Below are 23,743 nucleotides of genomic sequence, written 5' to 3'. Positions count from 1 at the left end.
GATGACAACTGGATCTAATGGAATCTTTTAGTTTCCACTGACCACTATCATTAAATTAAATTAGTAAGTGCTGATTTTATAAATAAATTAAATTTAGAAATATATTCACCATTTTAACACTGAAATTTAATTTTATATGCTGCATTGGACCCCAAAATATGCCCAGTCCTTATACCAATATCTTGATTTTTTTCCTGCACCACAAATATGTGGCACTAATTATTACAAATAGCTTGTGACACTCTGAGAGGATGTTCAGAATAACAGCTAAAATTATCACTAAATTTTCATTCTATGCATTTTTACCTTTCTGAAAAGGGGTCATCAGTGTTACTTTCCATGCTTCAATGTACGCTAAGTTGCACCACAGGTGAGTATGTGCTGTCAACTGCGGAAGTAAATACTCCAATTCCTCCGTCTGAAAGATAAGGGTATAGTCAGCACAATCAAATTTTCACTGGTAAAACTAACAATTTTACTGATCCAATAGCTCAATAAATACAGTCAAATACTGCCATTTTGTTGTTATATGTATTTCTAAATGTAGAGGTATAATCTAGGGCTGATCCAACAATGGTTCTGATGTACTGATATTAGCTGATACCAGTGTTATCGATATCTAAGAGGCACATATTTTTGGTAAATAAAAAACAAAATTTCGGTACAAAAACAGAGTCGATTTCGGGTTCAAAAGCGGTAAAAATAAAATAAAATTTCAGTGTTATAGCGGTGAATAATCACATCAAAAGTGCTATATAAAATGACATTTTGGTTTAAAAATTGTGAATATAATTCTAAATTTGATTTAAAAACTGCACTTATTACACAAAATAAACTTACCCCTTCTAATAGCACATTTATGTAGTTACCAGAGTATTGAGTTTATTCCTGGGTAAAACGGTCCATTTTTGTGTCTCAAATATTTACAGCAGAATTAATCAATTTGCCGTGAATTGCATAACTCACAGGATACTTCAGACTTCAGAAAGTGTCGCGTCGGTATATAAACGGTAAATTTTGTGTTTAAGAGTATATTTCGCGTCTTGCAGTTCATTTCTCATTATTTCGTGACAAAACTGGGTAAATAAATGCACCTCACACCTTTCACAAACATGAAAAATGAACATTACAGCATGTTATTTCATATTTCGTGTTTTCGTCAAAAACGAAATTTGCATGCCTCTATCGATATCAGAAAATGTCAGTTTCAATTTATTTACACCAAGTGGTACTTTACAGGCATTTTGGTTTTGCACAGGGTCCACAAAAATGAATGCAACATTTTCACGGAGTCTAATTATCATGAATATGCTTGCAAAATTGGAAGTTGAATTTACTTTTCGAACAAAACAAGCTTTCGAAACTTGAAATTAACTATGTCAATTACCCGAGGGAATTGGGTCAATGGACTCATTGAATCCTCCTCCAGACGCCCCTGGTAACACATACATCAAATAATGATACAAATCCATTAAAAATACAACACTTTACATAAATTTGTATTACTCACCATTTTCAGTTGAACCATGTTTATGAGAATGGAGTTCCACAGGTGGGACTGATGCAGTTGATAGTCAAGGCACAGCCTCGCAACAATCATCACTGCCCTTCTGTTGTGAGAATGGTTCCTCCAGATCATCCTCACAAGGCTCAGCTTATTGCAAGCATCAAATTCCCTCGCAGAATACATCACTCTGATATTCTCGAGCTCGTGTACATAAAATAGAGACTTCATGTAGGCTCTGTGAGAAAGTAAAAAAAAAAAATTAAAAAAAAAGTGTCAGAACATTCGAGAACTTTCATGTGCCTTTTTGGTACTGTGCTATATGCATGGGAAACTACCTTACACTGAAATGGAAAAGCACTGAAGAAAAGATGTAACATAAATAATTAAGTCAACACCACATCATATTACCCCTACTACAACAACTACTAAGAGGGCCATTTTACATCAAATCAACACACAAAACTAAGATTTTATCACCCATCATCTCCGATTTCGATGAAATTTGGTATACACCCTTCCCCTGTGGTTGAAAGAAACCCCCTAAAACTTTTTCACTATATCTCAAATGATTTTTATTCTACAGCACTTTGAAATGTCATTAAATTAGTGCTGTCTGTCACTCTTGAGACCTGCGACACAAGATATCCTTGCTTACATTTTATTTCCTTTCTCCTTAACCAATGATCAGATCTCCTTGAAATTTTACACAACAATGAGGATTTCAGAAAAAAATAGGTCAGAACTCAACAATTTTTACAAAAGCCTATAAAAAGACTAATAATGAACTTGTAGCCTAATTTTTGTGGTGGGAAACTAAATTGCAAAAACCTGAATTTTCAGCATGTGGGCTTGATGGAACCAAACATTTTTTATGTTGAAAATCATTGGAAAGACATGCTCTTTCTCTACAAAGAATGAAATTTATGATTTTTTTTACTCCTTGTAACAAAAGTTGTATATTTTATGGACATTGCGTAAAATTTTAGGGTCAATTCGAACCAAATAATCTAACACTGGTCGCTCGACCATTTTTAAAAAAATTCATTTGTTTGTCGTCGTAACCCATGTACAAGGGTAGTTCAAAACAGGAATTATTTTTCTGAAACTAGACTTTGTTTGAAAAAAGTAGCCATTTTTGTTTCATGACTTGCAACATTCTTGATCTTTGCAGGCAGTTGCGATAATTATGATAACTCAGCTAAGAAAAATATAGAAATCTGGGGTGAAAAACATTGTTTTCAGTACATTTCGAGCTACACTTTATGTTCCGTACCCTTTTCACCATATGTAATGCAATTTGCTGAAATTTAGGGTCAAAACTGACTGATATTCAATTTTGAAGGGAAATCAATGTATAGGATATATTTTTTAGTAGGTAAGCAAAAACAATGAAATATGAGAGCTATAATTTTTTTTAGAGAAAACATATACATCCAAAGTTTTAACAGAAAATATTTGACACAGAGCCTTGCACACCATTTCATTGATAATAGCTACTAACGGGCTTACTATGCCATTTGTATGTTGCAATTAATAATTACATACAATAAATGTAATTACATGATAGTTCATTAAAAATAAATATTTATAATTGTAACTAATAACATAAATTTGCCTGCTTTTGCAAAACTCCCTCCTGTTGTAACTTTGTTATCCATGTAATATAACTCTCGAAATGTTTTAACGGGTACCTCTTTAAGCTGTAAATATCAAATTTCATTAGGTTCCCAAACAGATATTGGTTTAATTTCAGTTTTAAGTCTACATTATGCATGGAAGGATAATCGAGACTGGACCTATAGATCGACCACAAGGAAAAAAACCTTGGGACGAAAAGTCTCCGTGCAGCTTTCCCTTCTTCCCTCAACCTCGGGCCATAAGGAAGCATGGTTCACTCTCCCCCTCCCCTACTCGCGGGAGTATGGTGCACAGGAGTCCTGGGTCTGCGCAAGTTGTTTTGCTCGTGGTTCCACTATACAGTTTATTAAAGTGTGATCCGAACTACTACGAGATCAAACCCGGACCCCGTGATTACAAAATGACGACGTAACCACTATGCCATCGGGAAGACCCTTCCAACCGGAGATATATATTTGAGGCCCAAATTTTGAGAAAAATTAACATTTTCAAAGAGCTTTAACTCAAAGTGGAAACCAGCTCAATATTTTCTGCTAAAGCTTTGGATGTATTTGTTTCCTGTATAAAAAAATATAACTCTTGATATTTCATTGTTTTGCTTACCTACTAAAAAATATATCCTATACATTGATTTCCCTTCAAAATTGAATATCAGTCAGTTTTGACCCTAAATTTCAGCCATTTGCATTACATATGGTGAAAAAAGGTACGGAACATAAAGTGTAGCCTGAAATGTACTGAAAACAATGTTTTTCACTCCAGATTTCTATATTTTTCTTAGCTGAGTTATCATAATTATCGCAACTGCCTGCAAAGATCAAGAATGTTGCAAGTTATGAAACAAAAATGGCTACTTTTTTCAAACAAAGTCTAGTTTCAGAAAAATAATGCCTGTTTTGAACTACCCTTGTACATGGGTTACAACGACAAACAAATGAATTTTTTTAAAAATGGTCGAGCGACCAGTGTTAGATTATTTGGTTTGAATTGACCCTGAAATTTTATGCAATGTCCATAAAATATACAACTTTTGTTACAAGGAGTAAAAAAATCATAAATTTCATTCTTTGTAAAGAAAGAGCATGTCTTTCCAATGATTTTCAACATAAAAAAACGTTTGGTTCCATCAAGCCCACATGTTGAAAATTTAGGTTTTCGTAACCTAGTTTCCCACCACAAAAGTTAGGCTACAAGTTCATTATTAGTCTCTTTTATAGGCTTTTGTAAAAATTGTTGAGTGCTGACCTATTTTTTTCTGAAATCCTCATAATTTCATTGAACTTTGTGTAAAATTTCAGAGGGATCTGATCATTGGTAAAGGAGAAAGAAAATAAAATGTAAGCAAGGGTATATATGTTGAGGGTCTCAAGAGTGACAGACAACACTGATTTAATGACATTTCAAAGTGCTGTAGAATGAAAACCGTTTGAGATAGGAAAAAATTTTAGGAGGTTTTCGTTCAACCATAAGGGAAATGTGTATACCAAGCTTCATCGAAATCAGAGTTGGTGGGTGACATGACCTCGTTGAAACGGCAAGGAATGACGCAAGAAGAAAAAGTAATATATTTTTAGTAGAAAACATTAATTTCTTAATGTAAGCAAATATATGTATTGTGTTGCAAAGTACATTGTTATTCACTATTTTTTATTATTTATTCATATGCTAACAATTTGATTGTAGATTTGAATTCTCAGGGGTGATTCCTTAATTTTATATGTGCAGGTTATTGTGATCACCTCCAAGTGTAATAGCACAGCAAATGTTACTCATCAGATGATAGAGTAGAATTATTATTATTATTATTATTATTATTTTTTTTTTATTTTTTTTTTCGCATATATACAAGTGAATTTATATGATGCCAAGAGAATATAATGTTATAAAAGTTCCTCAGGTTTTATCTTGGTCTATTTCATTGTAAAATCAATATTCCACTGCTTAGCTTTCGAGCTCCTGTTTTTAGATGGCATGAAGGAAATCACATTTTTAGATGTCCAAAAAGGTGAGGGGCATTCATAATTTAGACATATGTTCATTAACAATTTATTATTAGTTTACATGTAGCTAGAAGTGATTATCACCTTTCAAGATGTTGAAAGGAGACAATCACTATTTACTCTTACACTATATACAGTGGAACCACGATTTTACGTTCGCGGATTATACATTTTCCCACATTACACATTTAATCTTACATTTTCCCATATTTTAAGTTTTTTTAGCTTGGTCCCCTGAAAAAAGTAAAATCGAGGTTCCACTGTAATTGACTTAATATTAATTTCACATGGCTTGGTGAGAGAAAGAGGAAAATATCAAAACAAATATTTTACTATTCGGATGTAGTGCTTGAATATTTTGAACCAAAACTCTGGTAAATTGGTGCTTTTAACTGGAAAGAAATTCTCATCCACTAATATTAATTAATATTTTTAACAACTTTTAATTGTTAGTTCAAGCATCGTTATGAGTGGGAATCTGTAAGAATATTGACATAGGTTCAGCTCTTATACTTACTTAATTGATGAAATGTCTCTCCCTGTACATTTCTGCAACATTTCATCACTTGCTAGAGAACACATGCACTGCAATGCTCTCAGCTTTCTATTCGTCTCATACAACTCATCTCCAAATGCCAATGGAATCAGGTAATTGATAATTGTCTCTGCATCAAACGACATCATAACATATGACATTCTGCAAGAAAACAATAATTTAGTAATTAGAAGTATAGTGGAATCCCAATTTTTGCATTTTACCACATTATAAATTCGATCTTCATGGGATCATCCAGTGTGGACATACTGTTTGCATAAATTAAAATTAATGTTTAATTAATTAATAGAGACTTCTAGACATTAAAAGTTTGTTTACGTGAGATTTTGAAACTTCGTATTTCTGCGTTGCACAATTTAATGGTTATATCCTATTAATTTCAAAGACTCTCTGTCTTCATTCACTAAGGGTACAACTATTCGAAATTAATAGGATATAACCATTAAATTGAGCAACGCAGAAATACGAAATTTCAAAATTTCACGTTAAGTAATTTTAAACCGAGTTTACCGCATCCATCATGAATTAAAAGTTTGGTTTTGGTTTTAAGACTAGTAGGTTTATGATGCAGAGTTACCCTGAGTAGTGTGGCATTTTGGACTCTTCAATAGTACAGAGCAGACTTCGATGAGAATATGCTGTTGACAAGAAAACAATCTCACTTCAATCCAAAAATCAGCTGTAGCTACATTTTCTGGAGAAATTTGGAAATGCCGAGACTTTTAAGTATGGGCTCTTGAGTATCCAAATGGTTAGTACTCTTGCCTTTGGTGCAAGTGGTCCCAGGATCAATTCCTGGTAGGAGTCTCCAAATTTTTAGTGCTGACCCAGCATTGTTAGGACAATTAAGAAGCAATTTGAAAAAAAAAAAAGTAGTGGGCTCCAGTCTTGAAAGCCAGAATCTCTTTCTTTCTTTCTTTCTTTGCATTTTACTCTCTCAACACAACTGCATATTATGATAGGGTCTTGGTAATACTTGTTTGTTTCCTCTTAGTCCCCTGCACAGCAAGTCATAACATGTTAACATGCAATTACATGAGATATGATTACATTTCTTGGTGGCTGAACACATTGTGTGGTGGACTTAGTTTTGTCATGGAAGGGACTAGGTTTCAGTCCTGACCTGGACTCAATTTCATCTAATCATCATTTATCTTGAGTGTTGCGATTCTGAAACCAAAAGTGGCAGAAATGCAATATGAAATATGAAAAATGAAACAAATATCGAATTTACCCTCCCAGTGGAAGAGCTGAATGTTCAGGCTTAACAAAGAATGGCTTTTTTGGAAACTCCCAGCACCGTGAGGACAATTGGGAAGCTACTTGAAAAAAAAAAAGTAGTGGGCTCCAGTCTTGAAAGCCAGAATCTGTGGCGCAACAGCCCTCGAAGGGCGATGCGTGGTCAGCGCATCAGATCCTATCGCCATTGTTTTCTGGCTTTCATGACCGGAGCTCGCTACTTCTTCTTTTTCAAGTAGCTTCCCAATTGTCCTCACGGTGCTGGGAGTTTCCAAAAAAGCCATTCTTTGTTAAGCCTGAACATTCAGCTCCTCCACTGGGAGGGTAAATTCGATATTCCAAAAGTGGCAGAAATGCAATATGAAATATGAAAAATGAAACAAACAAAGAAACAAAGAAACAAACAAAGAAAGAAAGAAACAAACAAAGAAAGAAAGAAACAAAGAAAGAAAGAAAGAAACAAAGAAAGAAAGAAAGAAAAAGAAAGAAAGAAAGAAAAAGAAAGAAAGAAAGAAAGAAACAAAGAAAGAAACAAAGAAAGAAAGAAAGAAACAAAGAAAGAAAGAAAGAAACAAAGAAAAAAAGAAACAAAGAAAGAAACAAAGAAAGAAAGAAAGAAACAAAGAAAGAAAGAAACAAAGAAAGAAACAAAGAAAGAAAGAAAGAAACAAACAAAGAAACAAAGAAAGAAAGAAAGATTAACCTTTAATATCAAATGCATGCATCAAAATGGCATTCGAGGAAGTTATACTAAATGCCATATTAAATGAACTATCTTAACAATTGTATTTATATATTTTAATCACTAAGAATGCATATTCTGTTTTTGATGGAAACATGAAATGTGAAAATAACAAGATGTAATGTTACGTTTCTGAAAGGTGCAAGGTGGATTTCCCTACCATGTTTTGTCACGAAATGATGCGAAATGAACACAAAATTTAAAGTTTATTACTGATCAGACGCTTTCTGAAGTCTGAACTTAATGCAATTCAAAGAAAATTGATTAATTCTGCTGGAAATATTTGAGAAGTAAAAATGGCCTCCCTTACAATACTCTGATAAATGTGCTATTACAAGTGAAATGTTTATTTTGTGTAATAAGTGTAGTTTTGAAAACAAATTTGGAGTCATAATCACCATTTCAACACTGAAATGCCATTTTACATACCACTTTAGATCCTGAAATGGGTCCAGTTTTTGTACCGAAATCTTGATCTTTTATTCGCCATAAATATGTGACCCTACTAATCACTTAACTCGCTAATATTGAGAATAAAGACTGAATACCTCAGCAGAGTTTCATCACTTTCGAAGTTCACGTTTGTATTTGGGTTCCATGCCATTATACTGCACTCTGTCGTGTCATCTGCATCAGATATCATGTTGCCTCCCACAAGCCACTTTTCAACTAGCTCCAGGCGGTGTTTGCCCACCTTAAGTTCATTAACTTCAGATATTTCATTCACAGCTGCATTGATGTCTAAAATAAATATAGTTGACTGCATTATTGATCTATCTACATTACACTGTGTATTTACCTTCTCATGGAAAATTCGGTTGGAAGAAAATTACCAGTATATAGTGATGCATATTGTATCTACCAATTTGAGTTGGCAACCCTGCCAGAATGCACGCGCACATGTGTGGCATAACTTCATCAGTTGGGAGTCAGGCAATTACTATACCATGGAGTGTTGTCTAATGCAGATGCAGATTGTGGCGGTGTAAGCCTTCATCCATTCCGGGCACTGTGGCAGAACAATGAAGATCGACATGCACCTGTTCCAGACACACACAGCATTCTGAGATGGGTTAGACAGTGGAGAGCCATGGGTAATGTTGTGAATAGTCAGCTGCCCTGAAATACGTGCTATTCCACAGGACGTGTGTGTTGAGACACACATCATGAAAACCTTCCAAAATCACCTCGAACACTGCTTGCAAGCAGAAGAACATTTAGAGGAGGTTATTTTTAAGATGCACTGGTATCTGTATTGTTCATATTATACCTTGTATTAAATGACTATGGGTATATTTATATTTCATAACCATTTAAAGCTACTACAAGCACATCATCTTTCTGTTGTCATTTGAAGTTGGTAGAGACAATGTGCACCACCCTGTATGTGGTTCAGGGAACAAAATGGTAGTAAATTAATACACTGAAATGAAGTACTTGCTCTATCTGTAAAACTATTCATTGATGATTCTCTTAATTTTGGTGCATACAAAATGCTTAGCAAGTAACAACACAAGTTCCTGAGTGGATGATGGCAGTGGACACTGAAATTAACAGAACCATTGATAAATGGTTTTCTGGATAGTAAGTACTTGATTCCAGTGAATTATTAATATATTGGAACACATTGCAAAATGGTGAACAGATAATAAAATAATTTGAATTAATTGTGCATCATATACAATTATTTTCTGTGTGACAAGAGGCCTCTGTATATTCATGTTAACTAAAATGTTAACTAAACTAATCTACTTTAGCATTGTATCTACAGATATCTGTTTGGTGGTTATGCGGAGATAGGTAATTAACTCAGATAAACTTACTTTTCATATTTCCATGCAAATTTTTTTCTTGCGATTGATTTCGCCACCCATCTGGTAGCTTCGTCAGGCATGTACTGTCTTGCTACGGGCGGCATGGTTCCTTCTTCCGCTTGTGTTCGTGGCGGTGCTAGTTAACTCAGTCCTTTCACTTTCTGCCGTTCCCGTGTGGGCGTAGTGCTTCCTTCTTTTACCGCACATCGAGGTTTTGGCACTGTAAGCGGCGGTTCCAGTTCTCAGTACATGCCTGACGAAGCCACCAGACAGGTGGTGAAATCGATGAAGAGAAAAAATGTATGTGGAAAAATGAAAAGTAAGTTTATCAGAGTTAATAATCTACTATCATTTTTCAGGGTGTCTACAATTTTGTAAAAAACAAAAGTCACTGTCTTTTTCAGGTTTTCCAGACCAAGAACCAAATTTTCCAGGCCAAGTTATTAGGACAATTTGTGTATTTAAACATGTGTGTAAGAAGGTCACTACATTTAAGCTAAACACCAGATTTAGAATCTCACACAACTAAGTTTCTAGAATATTCACTTCACGTGTTAAAAGTAATAACAGGAAGGGAAACCGAACAGAAATTAACTGTTGGATAGGAGTATCAGAGGTGAGTTTTTACGTATTACTTGTGACATACATATTGACTAATGGTAAATAACTCTTCTTTTATACAAAAATCATAAATGTTAGCATAATAATACATAATTATAGAAAAATTTAATAGCATATGTAATAATCCTAATATCAACTAAACAGAAGCCAACAATTGAAACAAGAAAGTGATAAATGACAAAATAGCCACTTACTGTAGTGGATTTATATAAGTACTTGAAAATAGTTCAAAACATGACTCCTTTTTCTGGAATATTTAATATGCAATGTCTACTGCAACTACCAGTAACACTAGTATACCAAACTGAAGTATAGTTTGTCTCCAACAAATTTAAAATTTCTTGTCATTTCTTTTTCTGTGTTCATAAACCTACTTTTTAGTCCACTACTACAAAAATGTTATTTTTCCAGGAAACACAGTAACCTGGCTTCCAGGTTTTCTAGACTGGTAGGCACCCCGATTGGAATTTTAATGTCATCAGCATCAGATCTAGAAAACAGTTCTTTTAAGTTACCTGGACAATCACTCTTCAACTTCTGACCCCTCTCCACGATACTTTTATCATGATATAAAGCCTCTATAAGCTGGACTGGAATGTTGATCAGACCCAAGTATTGCGTAGTGTTTAGTTTGTAACATTTGAGAATCTCTTCCGTAGCTAAGTGCCGGTACTTAGCACTCATCTGCATAAAAATAAGAATAATTTAATTAATAGCATGATATAAGATTGAGCAGCAATAGACGATAAGGACCATGACACTACAACATTTTGAAATAGTTTTTCTTGTATGTACGTATTGCTTGCATTCTAGAATAATTACTCTTGTAGTCTACGGTTATTACAAGCGTACATAGGTTGCTATTTATGTATCCGGAACTGCTAATATATACATCGTAAAGTTGGACATTTCTATGGTATATGTACCCAGAACATTGTGCTTACGGATGCTATTTCTGTTTGTTACAGGGACTTGAAAATTTCATCGGAGGCCAACAATGGAATTAACTCTAACATTTTCGAGCAATGATTTTCTACGACTTTCGACGTGGATTATCTCAACAACAGTGCATCGATCAACTCACTTCGACTTTTGGCGATGAAGCACCATCTAAAAGCACTGTATATCACTGGTTTACTGAATTCAATTGTGGCCGTCGTTCGCTCACGGACAAATCTAAAGAAGGCCGTCCAAAATCGGTTGTTGTGCCAGAAAACATTGATGCTGTGCGAGAACTGATAATGCAAGATCGTCATGTGACATATCGTGAGATTGAGGCATTCCTGGGCATTAGCATGACTAGCATACATAAGATATTGCATGAACATTTAGCCGTGAAGAAGATTTGTTCACGTTGGATCCCGCATAATTTGACAATCGCTCAAAAAAAGACTCGTGTCGATTGGTGCAAACAAATACTCACAAAATACAATCGTGGTGCTTCAAAAGCCGTGTATAACATCTACACAGGTGATGAATCTTGGATCTATGCATATGAGTCCGATAGCAAACAGCAGTCGACGGTGTGGGTGTTCCAAGATGAGCCCAACCCAACAAAAGGTGTTCGTGCAAGAAGCACTTCCAAGCAAATGGTCGTCTGCTTTTTTGGGAAAATGGACATGTGGCAACAGTAACACTAGAGATTCGTAGAACCATCAATTCTGAATGATACACAACCATTTGTTTGCCAGAAATCTTTGGGGAAATCAGAAAAAACAACCAGCGATGCAGGATCATTCTTCACCATGACAATGCGAGTTGTCATACATCGGTCCAAACAACTCAGTATTTGACCGGTGAAAACATTGAATTGATGGGTCATCCACCGTTTAGCCCTGATTTAGCACCCAATGATTTCTTTTTGTTCCTGTACTTGAAGAATAAGTTATATGGTCAACGATTTTCGATGCCAGAAGAAGCGATTGATGCGTTCAAAATGCATGTTTTCGAGATACCTCAATCTGAATTGACAAAGTGCTATGAGAATTGGTTCAAACGTATGCAAAAGTGCATCGATCATCATGGAGAATATTTTGAAAAACAATAAAACCATTTTCAATTATACATATTTTCTTTTGTTTGTTATTCCGGATACATAAATAGCAACCCTTGTAGAAACACAGTTTTTCGTTGTGATGTTTCAGGAGAACACACGGTCCCTTCATCAGACATTTATTTTTAGTTTGACTAAAGATACAGTTATAACAATGCTTAAGAATTTTTTAAATAAAAAAGAGAATCCGTTATACAATGGATGTTGTCAAATTTACATTGTTGTAATATAGCAACATAAGGGGCCTCCCCGATGGCGCAGTGGTAGCGTCGTCGCCTTGTAATCAAGGGGTCCCGGGTTCGATACTCGGTGGAGGCACAAGTGGTTCGGATCCCACTTTAAACTGTAGGTCCAGTCCCGATTAGCCTAACTGTGCATAAAGTGGACTTAAAAACACATATCATATAGCAACATAACTGAAAAACAAGCAGTCTGTTTTATTTTTATTTCAGATAAAAATTTTGATCACATTATTTTTTACTTACGTGAAATTTAGAAAATGGTAACAGACCCACTATGGAGTTTTCTTTTTTCATAAGTGAAGTAAGCCACCATCTTTAAAATTTAATGTAACAGAAAACATCAAGAAATTCTGAGAAAGCAATGATGATTTTGAATTGCCTGTTGATATTTGGGATACATAATATTTAAATAAAACAATAATGTGATCAAAATTTTTATCTGAAATAAAAATAAAACAGACTGCTTGTTTTTCACGGTTATGTTGCTATATTACAACAATGTAACATTGACAACATCCATTGTATAACAGATTCTCTTTTTTATTTAAAAAATTCTTAACAATTGTTATAACTATCTTTAGTCAAACTAAAAATAAATGTCTGATCAAAGGAGCGTGTTTTTCTAAAAAGTCACAACGAAAAACTGTGTTTTTATGCTTGTAATAACCGTAGACTACAAGAGAAATAACATTTTGAAAACCTACTGTTCTTACATTTCGGGTTATAAGGTTGTGATTCTGGATGGAGTTGAAGCACAGACTCATGAAGTTCAGGTGCACATTTTGTAGTGAGTCACATGATAAAATTCAAGTATAATTCTCAGTTTCATGGTGAACTTTCAAAAAATTCAAGGGTACAATAAGATGTTTTCTCTATTTCAACCTTACGTATTACCAACACTCACCACCCACACATAGACACACACACAAATATATTAACAATATAAAGGGTCAGTGGAAATTCCAACATATTCAAAAATTCTAATTCAATTCAATTAAATTGTATATATATTTAAAATATGACTTCATGGCATGGTGCTCTATGCACGAGGAACTTTACCTTACATTATGTATTTAAAATATCTAATTTCAGATGTGGAGTTTTTATTTGCCATTTCACATACTCAGACTCGAAATACATCTACAAACACAAGTAATGAATATTACGGGATATACTAATCTATGGGAAATGGTTAATTATGTCTGAATTTCAAAATCAAATTTAACTAATCAATTTTAAGGCATCTTTCTTGCAATAATCTTCTGTCCATCAGATAGATTGTTCTGCGAGGGACACTAATGTAAATGGGTTGAGAGAATTATCTTTTATTTTTCACGCAGCTTTCTTTTCCTTCTCCAATAAAAATAAAAAATCTAAACTGTGAAAAACTTGCCTCAGAGCATTAACAAATATGTATGAATTCAGTGGAATTTGGATCAATAAAAAGTTGCAGTTTTTCACGACTATGGAGAAAAAGTCACACATAACTCCTGGAGCCAATAATTCATACATAATTCCCGGTGAGTAGCCACTCTGTCTGAAGGACTATGCAGATCAAAGAACCGCAAATAATGAATCAATTGTACAGCAATTCAATACAGACAGTATATACACATTTCTCTGCGTACAACGGTATATCGTTCATATCTCCAGGGCAAATAGTCTCTGAGCTAAAGTCACTTCAAGGTACCGCTGCATTTTGAAGCTTGAATCAGTGGTGTGCCGACCATTCCTTTTGGGGGTACAACTCAAGTTACATTGGTCATATGATAATAATGCAAATATTTTTGTGTTCCTTACATGTCAGCCATAATTTCTATGTGCATTTTGAACTTTTCATATCCTTTTTTTCGGGGGGCGGGGCAGGGAGAAACCCCATTTTTAAAAAGAAAAAAATCAGGGGATTTCCCCTTCCCCCCTCCATATGTGCACCGAATGTGCATAAATTATATATCATCTGAATCTGTGATTCATTCTGCGTACAACGGTATATCGTTCATATCTCCAGGGCAAATAGTCTCTGAGCTAAAGTCATTTCAAGGTACCGCTGCATTTTGAAGCTTGAATCAGTGGCGTGCCAACAATTCCTTTTGGGGGTATAACTCAAGTTACATTGGTCATATGATAATAATGCAAATATTTTTGTGTTCCTTACATGTTAGCGATCATTTCCATGTGCATGTCGACACTGTAATGTACTTTTTGCTTGAGGGGAGGGTGGGGGAACAAAATTTTTTTTCCCGAAATTTTGGAATTTTGAGAGTTAGACCCCTCCCCCCACCACATATACGCCGAATTTGCAATCTCTGGTTCATTCCGCGTACAACGGTATATCACTCATCTCTCTAGGGCAATTAGCCTCCGATCTACACTCATTTAATTGAAACTCTGCATTTTGCTCAAAATCGGCTCGGGGCAGAGAAGCTTACATGTGAAAAAGGCCTTGAGCAGCAAAAGGTTAAATAATATAATAATAGATTTCTTGTTTCACAAACAATGTAATATTATTTTCAAGATTTATTGTGTAACTGCTTGTTTATGCTTTTATTAAATTCATTCCATTGTTATAACTGTAACATTATTCAAACTAGGAGTGTGTGTTCTCCTGAAACATAACAGCAAAAATTGTGCTTGTGTGTTTGCAAGAACTGTAAATGGAAAGATAAATAATTAACAGTTGTTCAATAAATTTATGAATAATAGTGGATGAGTATTCTTCTCCTATTATAAGCATCAATTTATCAGTTTGCTTCAAAATATTAAAGAATATTAAAATAGCTGTTACGTAATCAGAAAATAGTTTCTCACACAATGTTGGTTCAAAATAAATGGAAACTTTGAATTTTGCATCATTTTCAGGATAATTGCACTCTGGGAAAGTGTCAAGCGGCACTTTTGCTGATGTTGCAAAAGACTAAAACATGTGACGTTTTTCTACGCAAATCAGTAATAAAAGTATTACGTTATATTATCGCGTAGAAAAACCTCACATTCTTCCTCAATACTTCGGTACACTGTGCGTCAGCCTTTTTGGGCTAGTTGGTCGAATTGCCACTATATTCCTTTCCCGGATTCTCTGGAGTAAGAGAACGCGTTCGCGTTCTCGGCGCATGTTGAAGGGTGTGCGCCTCGTCCAATGACCGCGCGGAGGGGAGGGGCATCCACGGGAGGGTGCGATTCGACTGCTCATTCTTGGTCCAGTAGTTCCGTAGTAAACATGTCAGCTCGGAAGTCTAGGGGAACTCTGCATTCAGAAGAGCGCCGCATAGTGTTGAATGTGTTCGAGAACCTATTTGAACGAGGTGGTAAAACAGTACATGAGTGTGTTTTGAGACAGAGAGTCCCAAAGCTGTTGGTACATATTAATCATCTATTAACATTATCGACCTGTAAATATCAAGTACATACAGTCCCTATTAGTTTATTTATGTTAAACTTATACAATATTCTAAATTCTTTGGCAATCTGGAAAGGTCATTATCGAAATATTGCTATTTGATGTTGCTCGAAGTTTTTTTGTTTCTTTGTTTGTTGTAGTTTCTGTTACTTATCTCTTTTGGGGGAGAGGGTAAGTGCCTCTGTGTACCCTGTTATAGCTGCCAATGCGACACAATATATTAAAAATTTTTCCCCTCTAGGATTAACCTCCCCCCTACATAAAATTTTTGACTGCGGGCCTGACTGGCCATTGTTGAGAATAAGATAAGAAATTGGCAGCAGAAAGCATTTAGCTTTACGGACGTTATACCGTGCAGCACTTCGTTGCTTTCATCCCGCACCCTTCCCCATTCAGTCTGGCCCCGCCCACAAGGTTACCCCTCTGCGCGTCGCTACTCCAGAGAATCCGGAAAAGTAGTATAGAGGCCCTCAGTGGCATTTCTTGGTTTACGCGATTTCGCATCGAAGGAAAGTCAGTTTGCGAAGGACCAGTTGCGACTTGATGGAAGCGTGGGCAAGTTTGGGAAGACATACCTACTCTTACTCCGATGACCTTCGGTAGCAGTGGCTTTCTTTATCTCTCGAACTCGACAAGAACTTGCCTTTTTGGGACTGCATGTGAACAATATGTGAGAGAGTTGGTGTTTCGAGAGATGGTAGCAAGTAGCGGTGATGACTACGCAAAGCCCTTTTGACTGTTGGCGATTTTGATCCTTGTTCTTTCGGGGACGAAGTGGAACACGTACGATGAAGATGCAATTGGAGAAGTTTGAAGAAAAGGACACAAGTCGCAGTACAGGAAGTTTGGACGTATGTGGATAAGGACCAGTAGGAAGGGGGCGTTTGGCTCTCTAGGTCACCACCACCAAGAAACCACGAAGTCCAATTGATTCATTATTGAGGTATGTACTTTTATGGCCATTTGATAGTGAATAGTGAAGTGTCGTCGGACGAATGTACTTGTTACGCTGGATTAAAAATTGCAAGTCGAAATATCAAGAGAGATTGTAAAAAGAACGCAAACAAAAAGGGATTTTAGTTGTTTCCTTCGCAATTTCACGACAACGTCGCGGTTGCCCTGATAGTAATGTGGTGTGACGTTCAGTTCCACTTTTGTTTTACGCAAGGCGCATTGGGCTATAATTGGTACTAATTTGGTACAAGAAAAAAGGAATGCACTTACGTAATTTCAAGTCAACACTGTTGGGGTTAAATAGGTACACTACATACCTTAACAAAACATGTAAGAGCACTAGAAAATAGGGTTTTCTCTAAAATGTCATGTATATGCCAATGTCAATGATTAGACATTTCTAATTTTAATGGAAACATTTGTACAGAATTGTATATAATATAATTTGTCAAATTAGGATTGGTTAAATGGGAAAATGCATTGAAGTTGTTTTATATTGGGTATAAATGTTAAGTTTGTTCTAGTCTATTGTAATACCTTCGGGGAGAGTTTAAACCATTGAATAGACGCTGGTTTCGTCAAGAGAAATGTTATATTGATGTATTTGTTGTTCATAAGAAAATATTAGCCATCTCTTCGTTGCGTGGGTTAATATAATAAATTTGACCACGTGTCGCAACTTACAGATTGCAGTACATATTTATCCTAGAAAAAACTGTACCTTAAATTAAAATTGAGCAAATGAGATTGTAGTTATTTGGACACGGAGCCATGGCAGAATTTCCGTTCCCGTTTAAGGAGTCTTTTGTCGTGTAAAAAGCAACATCTTTTGGCTTTAGTACGAACGGTATCCCTTGGTTAAATAGATCGGATTACTCCGATTAGTTGGTTCTCTCACGAGACTGAGGTGACGGTACAAAATACTTGTCATTAACCTCAAACAAACGACTTTTGTAACTGTTAGGTTTGGGTATGTGTAACTTTGATTCCACGGCCTCTTTACACGTCTTCCCTTTTTGCTTATTTTTGAGTACCCACCTAATTAGTTACAAACAGCAGAAAAGTATCGGCCAAAAAAAATCTAACTGATACTTTCCAATACTAATACCAATGGTATAGGTTGATACCGATACATCAGCATCAGTATTAGCTCAGCCCTACTCTTAAATAGGGATGGAGCAGATTAATCAGTAGTCAATTGGTATCGGCCAATATAAACATATCAGTCTATTAGTTTATTGGTAAAATTACAGATAATTTTACTGATCCAATATGTATGTAAATATCTTATAATTTAGTGCAATGTTCTGCCATTTTTTTTTAAAATTTTTGTGGAGATAAACATATAATCTACATGCCCTAATTTTTTAAAAATAAATATCTAAATATGCATGCAGCTTCTTTTGGATTGCAGTCATCATCTAACATACATTTGGGGTGTAAGGGGTGATCCTTCCACGTAGTACATCAAAATGTTAACCTCCCTTCCACATACTACACCCTGGACTGCATTTTGCAGACTAACGAGGTTCTTGTGTCTGGATCTACAGCCAGTATAATCCTCTGTAGGGTTGGTTGTATGTGGTGTCCTTTGTTTTTCTTTATACGTGCTCAGTGCTCCTTTACAGCCTCAGCTTTTAACTTAGGTAAGGATATTTTAGCCCCAGACACATGTTTATTTTAGTTATGGTAAGGGGATGGGTGATGTAAAATAGCTTAAGTGCTAATGCACCCACAATTTTCAACTAAATCAATCTAACATACATTTATTAAGGTGGCCAATGAACCATTCAGGTTCTTCAAGTAATATTTGAAAGCTTATATCAGATTGGTATCAGTAAATTTTATATGACAGTAAAATACGTCACGTGACCGGCAACATACTGATGGATTGTCATGTGTATTTGCTTTAAAATAAAAGGTTTACTTATGAGCAAGTGAAGTTAAATTCGATACATTTTGCTCTTTTTATGGTTATGTGTATACCGATTGATGTACAAATGATCATTATGATTGCTTTGGGAAACCTCGTGTTTTATATTTGTTATAACATTTGTCTGAAACTAATTCAGCACACAGTTTGTAAAATATAAAAGCATTCTGAATTCTAAACATGCGCAGGTTACTAAACAGATCCTTATCGCATGTTCTTTTGTTGATCAAATACAGTTGGGAGTGATGATTGTTGCTTGGGAATTTTGAATGCGTTGTTTGCTGCTGGTAAGGGGGGAGTGAAGAAGAAAGACACTCGAAAAGATGGATGCCGAAGCATTGCAGGAAATGCATGTGGAGCGTGATCTCTTTTGAAGATACATTTTAACTCAGGAGCTGTCTGGCTTTGAGTGTTATCAGCCCGAGAAATTCAATACCAGGAAGACCCAGAACACCTTTAATTTGGAGAGGTGGGACAGTATACATGGGTTTTGGTATCGAAATACATGCCGAACGTCAAGCCTTTGGTTCGCCATGTACGAAATCTGCAGTGGAAGGTAAGATGTTTTTCAACCTTTGAATAAAGGAAGCGAATTCGCTTGTGTCGTGTCGTTGAGTACCAAGCTTCGAGAGTTGACAGCTAGTGATAAATTGCTTGCCAGTTAATGGTCAGTATTAAAAAAATGTTGGCTGTTTATGGGTTCCCGCCAAATATATAGGAACCGACACCATATTGCCTTGGCTACAGCTGTCAGTTTGGAATGCATGTCATGCTAATATTCAAGTAGCGGTGCAGCAAAATAAACTCATTGAAATTCACGCCTTTGCTTGTAGGATCAAATGATCATCCTGAAGTGCAATATGTATTAATGTGGGGAGAGAAAAAAAAGTAAGGAAGTAGTCTGTTTTGGAACTTGTTCGGTTCAACGGAGTGCTAAAATACGCAATCTCATGAGAGATTTGTCATACTATAAAGGAATCGGGATTGTATATACATATAAAGGAAATAATAGAAATACATTTTGAAATCATTTAATGTATTTGAAATGTACAAACGTGATAAGCTGTTCGCTCGCATGTACCTGAATTGTGATTACAGTAGGTTTGTTCATTAAACAAGGCACTTAAGCTTTGGTATAAAATACTGGGTTCTTTAGTACAATGTGGTAATACATTTGATGTTATATTTAATAGGTGTTAGTACGAATTTTATTTGAGCAAGAAACTAAGATGTACAGTTTCAAGAACTCGTTTAGAATAACAGAACAAATTTAGATGTTACCTTTACTTGGATCGACGAAAGTCATTAATACTACACATTGTGAAATTTCATTTTGAAAGATTTATAAAGAAACATATTGGTCTGTGAAACAAAAATGTGCGATGCTGGGCGGGAGTGACATATCCAATATGGTGTGGGCAATTTGGTAGTTGTGGAAGTCTGGGTTGTGGTGTAGGGGTTTTGCAATATGGTTGGTTCAGAGCATCATCGCACTTGTAGCCTATCGTAATAATACTTGTTAAAAACAACAAAAAACACACAACCAGCACGATGAAAAACACTTTAGGAGTTCTTCCAAGCTTTCGATTCCATCTCGGAATCATCATCAGGGCTGGTAGAGACAATCGAAGGGACGCGGTTGAAGTTCCGCTGATGATGACGATTCCGAGATGGAATCGAAAGCTTTAGAATTCCTGAAGTGTTTTTCATCGTGCTGCTGTTTGCGTGTTGTTTTTAACAAGTAAATTTTATATCGGCACCTTATCGATATCGGCCAAAATTTCATATGGGTCCATCCCATTTTTCCGTGTTCTGCACTTAACTCCCCTCCCTGAAGTAGAATCAAATTGATCATAAATAATAAAATAAATAAATAAATGATCTGTCTTAAAAAAGGAACTACATACTTTTGGAAAAGCCTCACTTCCTTTTGGATCTCCTTCCTCCTTCCATTTTAGCGAATAATACGATGCTTTCTTAGCAGCTGCCACCTTTTCAGGACCTTGAATAAAGAAAACAAAGCTTTATGCACACTGATCAATGCACCAACACTGAAAACTAATAGCTGTGGCTAGATATTGAACATTGATTTATTTCGTCCATGAATCACGTTGTTTGCATTTACATGCTGTGATATCTAACATGTCAATTTGTATTTACAATATCATAGACATTGCAATATAATAGTACAATGAAATACAATATATGTACACATGAAATATAGTAAAATATAGTCTAATGTGATGAAATACTGTAATGGAAATATTATCAATTTGCGTTTACAATACCATGAGCATTACAACAATAATACACTGCCAATATAATGCATGATTACAGTGGTATAATTACATATCATGGAATATAACAATGAAATACAATATATGTATACAGTGAAAAGTAAAAAAAATATATTAAACAAATAAATAAGATAAAATAATAAAAAGAAAGAAGAAAATTTTATTATTGCACGCTTAGATATTCAGTTGAGTAAAAGGAATGTTCCATTAAGTATCTGTATAGTTCTCTCTTAAAAGCTTTGCAGATTTCGATTGTTTATGTGGTTTGGTAGGTTGTTATACAAGAGAATCCCTGTGTACCTAGGTCCTTTTTCATATAATATTGTATTGTGTACAGGTATTAGTAAGTGAGTTTTATTTCTTGTGTTATAATAATTGCATATGTCATGGTGGCAACTAAACAATTCATAGAAGTTTGGTTTTACATAATAGAGCAGGTGAAAAATGTACAAGCATGGGAGTAGCAGAACATCTAGATCCTTGAACAGCTTCCTGCATGGTTCCTTTGGTCTTGCCCCCTTCATGATTCGTACAACTTTCTTTTTTAAGATAAAGATCTGCTTACTCTTATATGCATTACTCCAAAATATAATTCTGTATGTTAACAAGGATTGAAATAAGCTAAAATAAATTATTTTCATTGTCTCCAAATTTGTGCTAGCCTTCATTACTTTGACAGCATAGATTATTTTGCTCAGTTTGCCTGCCAAATAGTTGATTTGTGATTCCCAACTCAGATTTTTCATTGATCCACAGAGATTTCTCATAGTTAACCACACTGTTTTCTATTTTGATAGAAGTTACCTTGTGGTTTGCTCCTTGCATGATGAAAATTTACTGCTATAGTTTTGTTAACATTCAGTTTTACGTAGAAATTTTCAGCGAAAAATGCAGGCTCGACCAGGACTCGAACCCGGGTCTCTCTCTGGCATACCGTGCCATCGAGCCTGCATTTTTCACTAAAAATTTCTACGTAGTACATCTCCTGAGTGTGCCTAATCTTCAATAATTCAGTTTTAGTTTTTGTTGAAAACCACTTACTGAGATCCTCTATTGTGTGACTAATGTTGGAAAGAAGTTCACTGTTTGTGCAGTCATCAGCATATAAGACAGATCTCGCAGGGAAGTCATTTGTGTATAACACAAACAATATTGGTCCCAGTATAGATCCCTGGGGAACTCCACATGTTATTTTACATTGTTCTGAGAAACATGTTGTTGTGCACCTGCTTTTTTCATCTACTTGCCGGATCTCTACGACTTGATATGAAATTGCTAATGTTTATTACAGATCTTCATACATACTTTCACTTCAGTAATGTTCACAGTCACAATCTTGAGAAAATACAAGTGTACTGAAAAAAATTACCAGAGCAGGTTGTTAATAACGTTCTTGCCAGGCTTAATAAAAAATAATAACCAATTATTGCATGTCACGCACATATTTTACCATTGACTCAAACTCACAAAAAGGATTTTAATTTTTCATTAATACTTTTTGTTTATGTAGATAGTTATATGTTAATTATAATATTACAAAAATTACTATAGTTACTAACCAATTGTACACTGTCACTGGCATAAGTGTCTAGAAGAACACGAATCCAAAGGGGCTAGGCCACCAAGTGAATTTTGCCTCCTATGTACGTTACGTTTTTATGAACAAAAGTAATACTAAAATATTTGGAACACCCTAGGTAATTTATTTTCAATTTTTACAAAAATTTTCACATTTGAAAAATCGAGAAACTAGAGGCGGTGGGCCTGACATCCCCCTCCCCCCTGAGTAAGATAGGATTAAATTGTTACATAGCTCGAGTATTGGTATTGGTGCGTATCTGTACTAGTGTAGACATTTGTCCATAGTTGTATTAGTAGATCATCACTAAAATTAAGGTATTAGTAATGGAATGAAAACCATATACAGTGGAACATAGATTTTACATTTTCTCCAATTATACATTCAACCATGGTTAACATGGTGCTATAACACTATAGCACAGTGTTATAAAATTTTCCCCGATTTTATATTTTTCTGCATTTTAAGTTTTTGTACTTTGGTCCCCCCAAAAAGGCAAAATAGAGTTGAGTTTTTGTTTTGTACACAGAAAGGCTAATCAGGATTTGACCTAGTTTAAAGTGGGATCGGAACCACAATGTGCCTTCACCAGGTATCGAATCCGGGACCCCTTGAATACAAAGTGTCAACATTGCCATTATGTCATAGGGGAGACCATGTAAAATCAAGGCTCCACTGTAATAAGGTAGAACATAGGAAACATTTCTGAAAAGCACATTACCTGGTGGTAAGTGACGCACAACCCAGGACATTATTGCAGTAGCAGTTTCTAGATCTTTTGAATGACTAACGCATTCATCAATTTCCTCCAGGATGTTTTCTGGGTATCCCTCCTCACGTGCACAAACACTTGGTGCATGTGTCAGCTAAAAAAGCATAAATAAGTAAGATTTGAATCATTGAGAGCCACAACTTTCACATAGCAAATCATATACAGGGTGATTCAAAAGTTCCTTAACACCCTCTACAAAAGTAAAGGAGTTAGGATTGATACAAATGGTCATGATATAAATTGGTTAGGCCTAGGGGAAGCCATATTGGTGTGTTCCAAGTGAACGTCTGCCATATTGAATTCAACTAAAAAAATTTAAATGGAAAGGGGGTGATGTGATATATCAAATCAAGCTAGAATTTCATGAGAAATTCAATGTTGAAGGAGTTTTCAACCAAT

At 35.4% G+C, this 23,743-nt stretch overlaps 1 protein-coding gene across 2 annotated transcripts in view; it reads right to left on the bottom strand.

Annotated features, from left to right (window-relative positions):
* Positions 1-23,743, bottom strand: part of rod (kinetochore component rough deal) — a 76,928-nt gene that overhangs the window by 5,567 nt on the left and 47,618 nt on the right. For both annotated transcript variants that reach the window (XM_083142192.1, XM_083142193.1), the window contains exons 18-24: positions 23,294-23,438; positions 20,604-20,698; positions 10,633-10,801; positions 8,231-8,423; positions 5,663-5,842; positions 1,511-1,742; positions 307-418 (exon numbers count right to left, since the gene is read on the bottom strand). In XM_083142192.1, the coding sequence (XP_082998318.1) occupies positions 307-418; positions 1,511-1,742; positions 5,663-5,842; positions 8,231-8,423; positions 10,633-10,801; positions 20,604-20,698; positions 23,294-23,438 (1,126 nt within the window). The remainder of the gene's footprint in view (positions 1-306; positions 419-1,510; positions 1,743-5,662; positions 5,843-8,230; positions 8,424-10,632; positions 10,802-20,603; positions 20,699-23,293; positions 23,439-23,743) is intronic.

This window comes from Lepisma saccharinum, chromosome 20 (genome assembly GCF_977018435.1).
Source record: "Lepisma saccharinum chromosome 20, izLepSacc3.1, whole genome shotgun sequence".
Taxonomy (NCBI): domain Eukaryota; kingdom Metazoa; phylum Arthropoda; class Insecta; order Zygentoma; family Lepismatidae; genus Lepisma; species Lepisma saccharinum.
The sequence above is the reverse complement of the archived record's forward strand: the minus strand, read 5'-3'. Positions and strand labels throughout refer to the sequence as shown.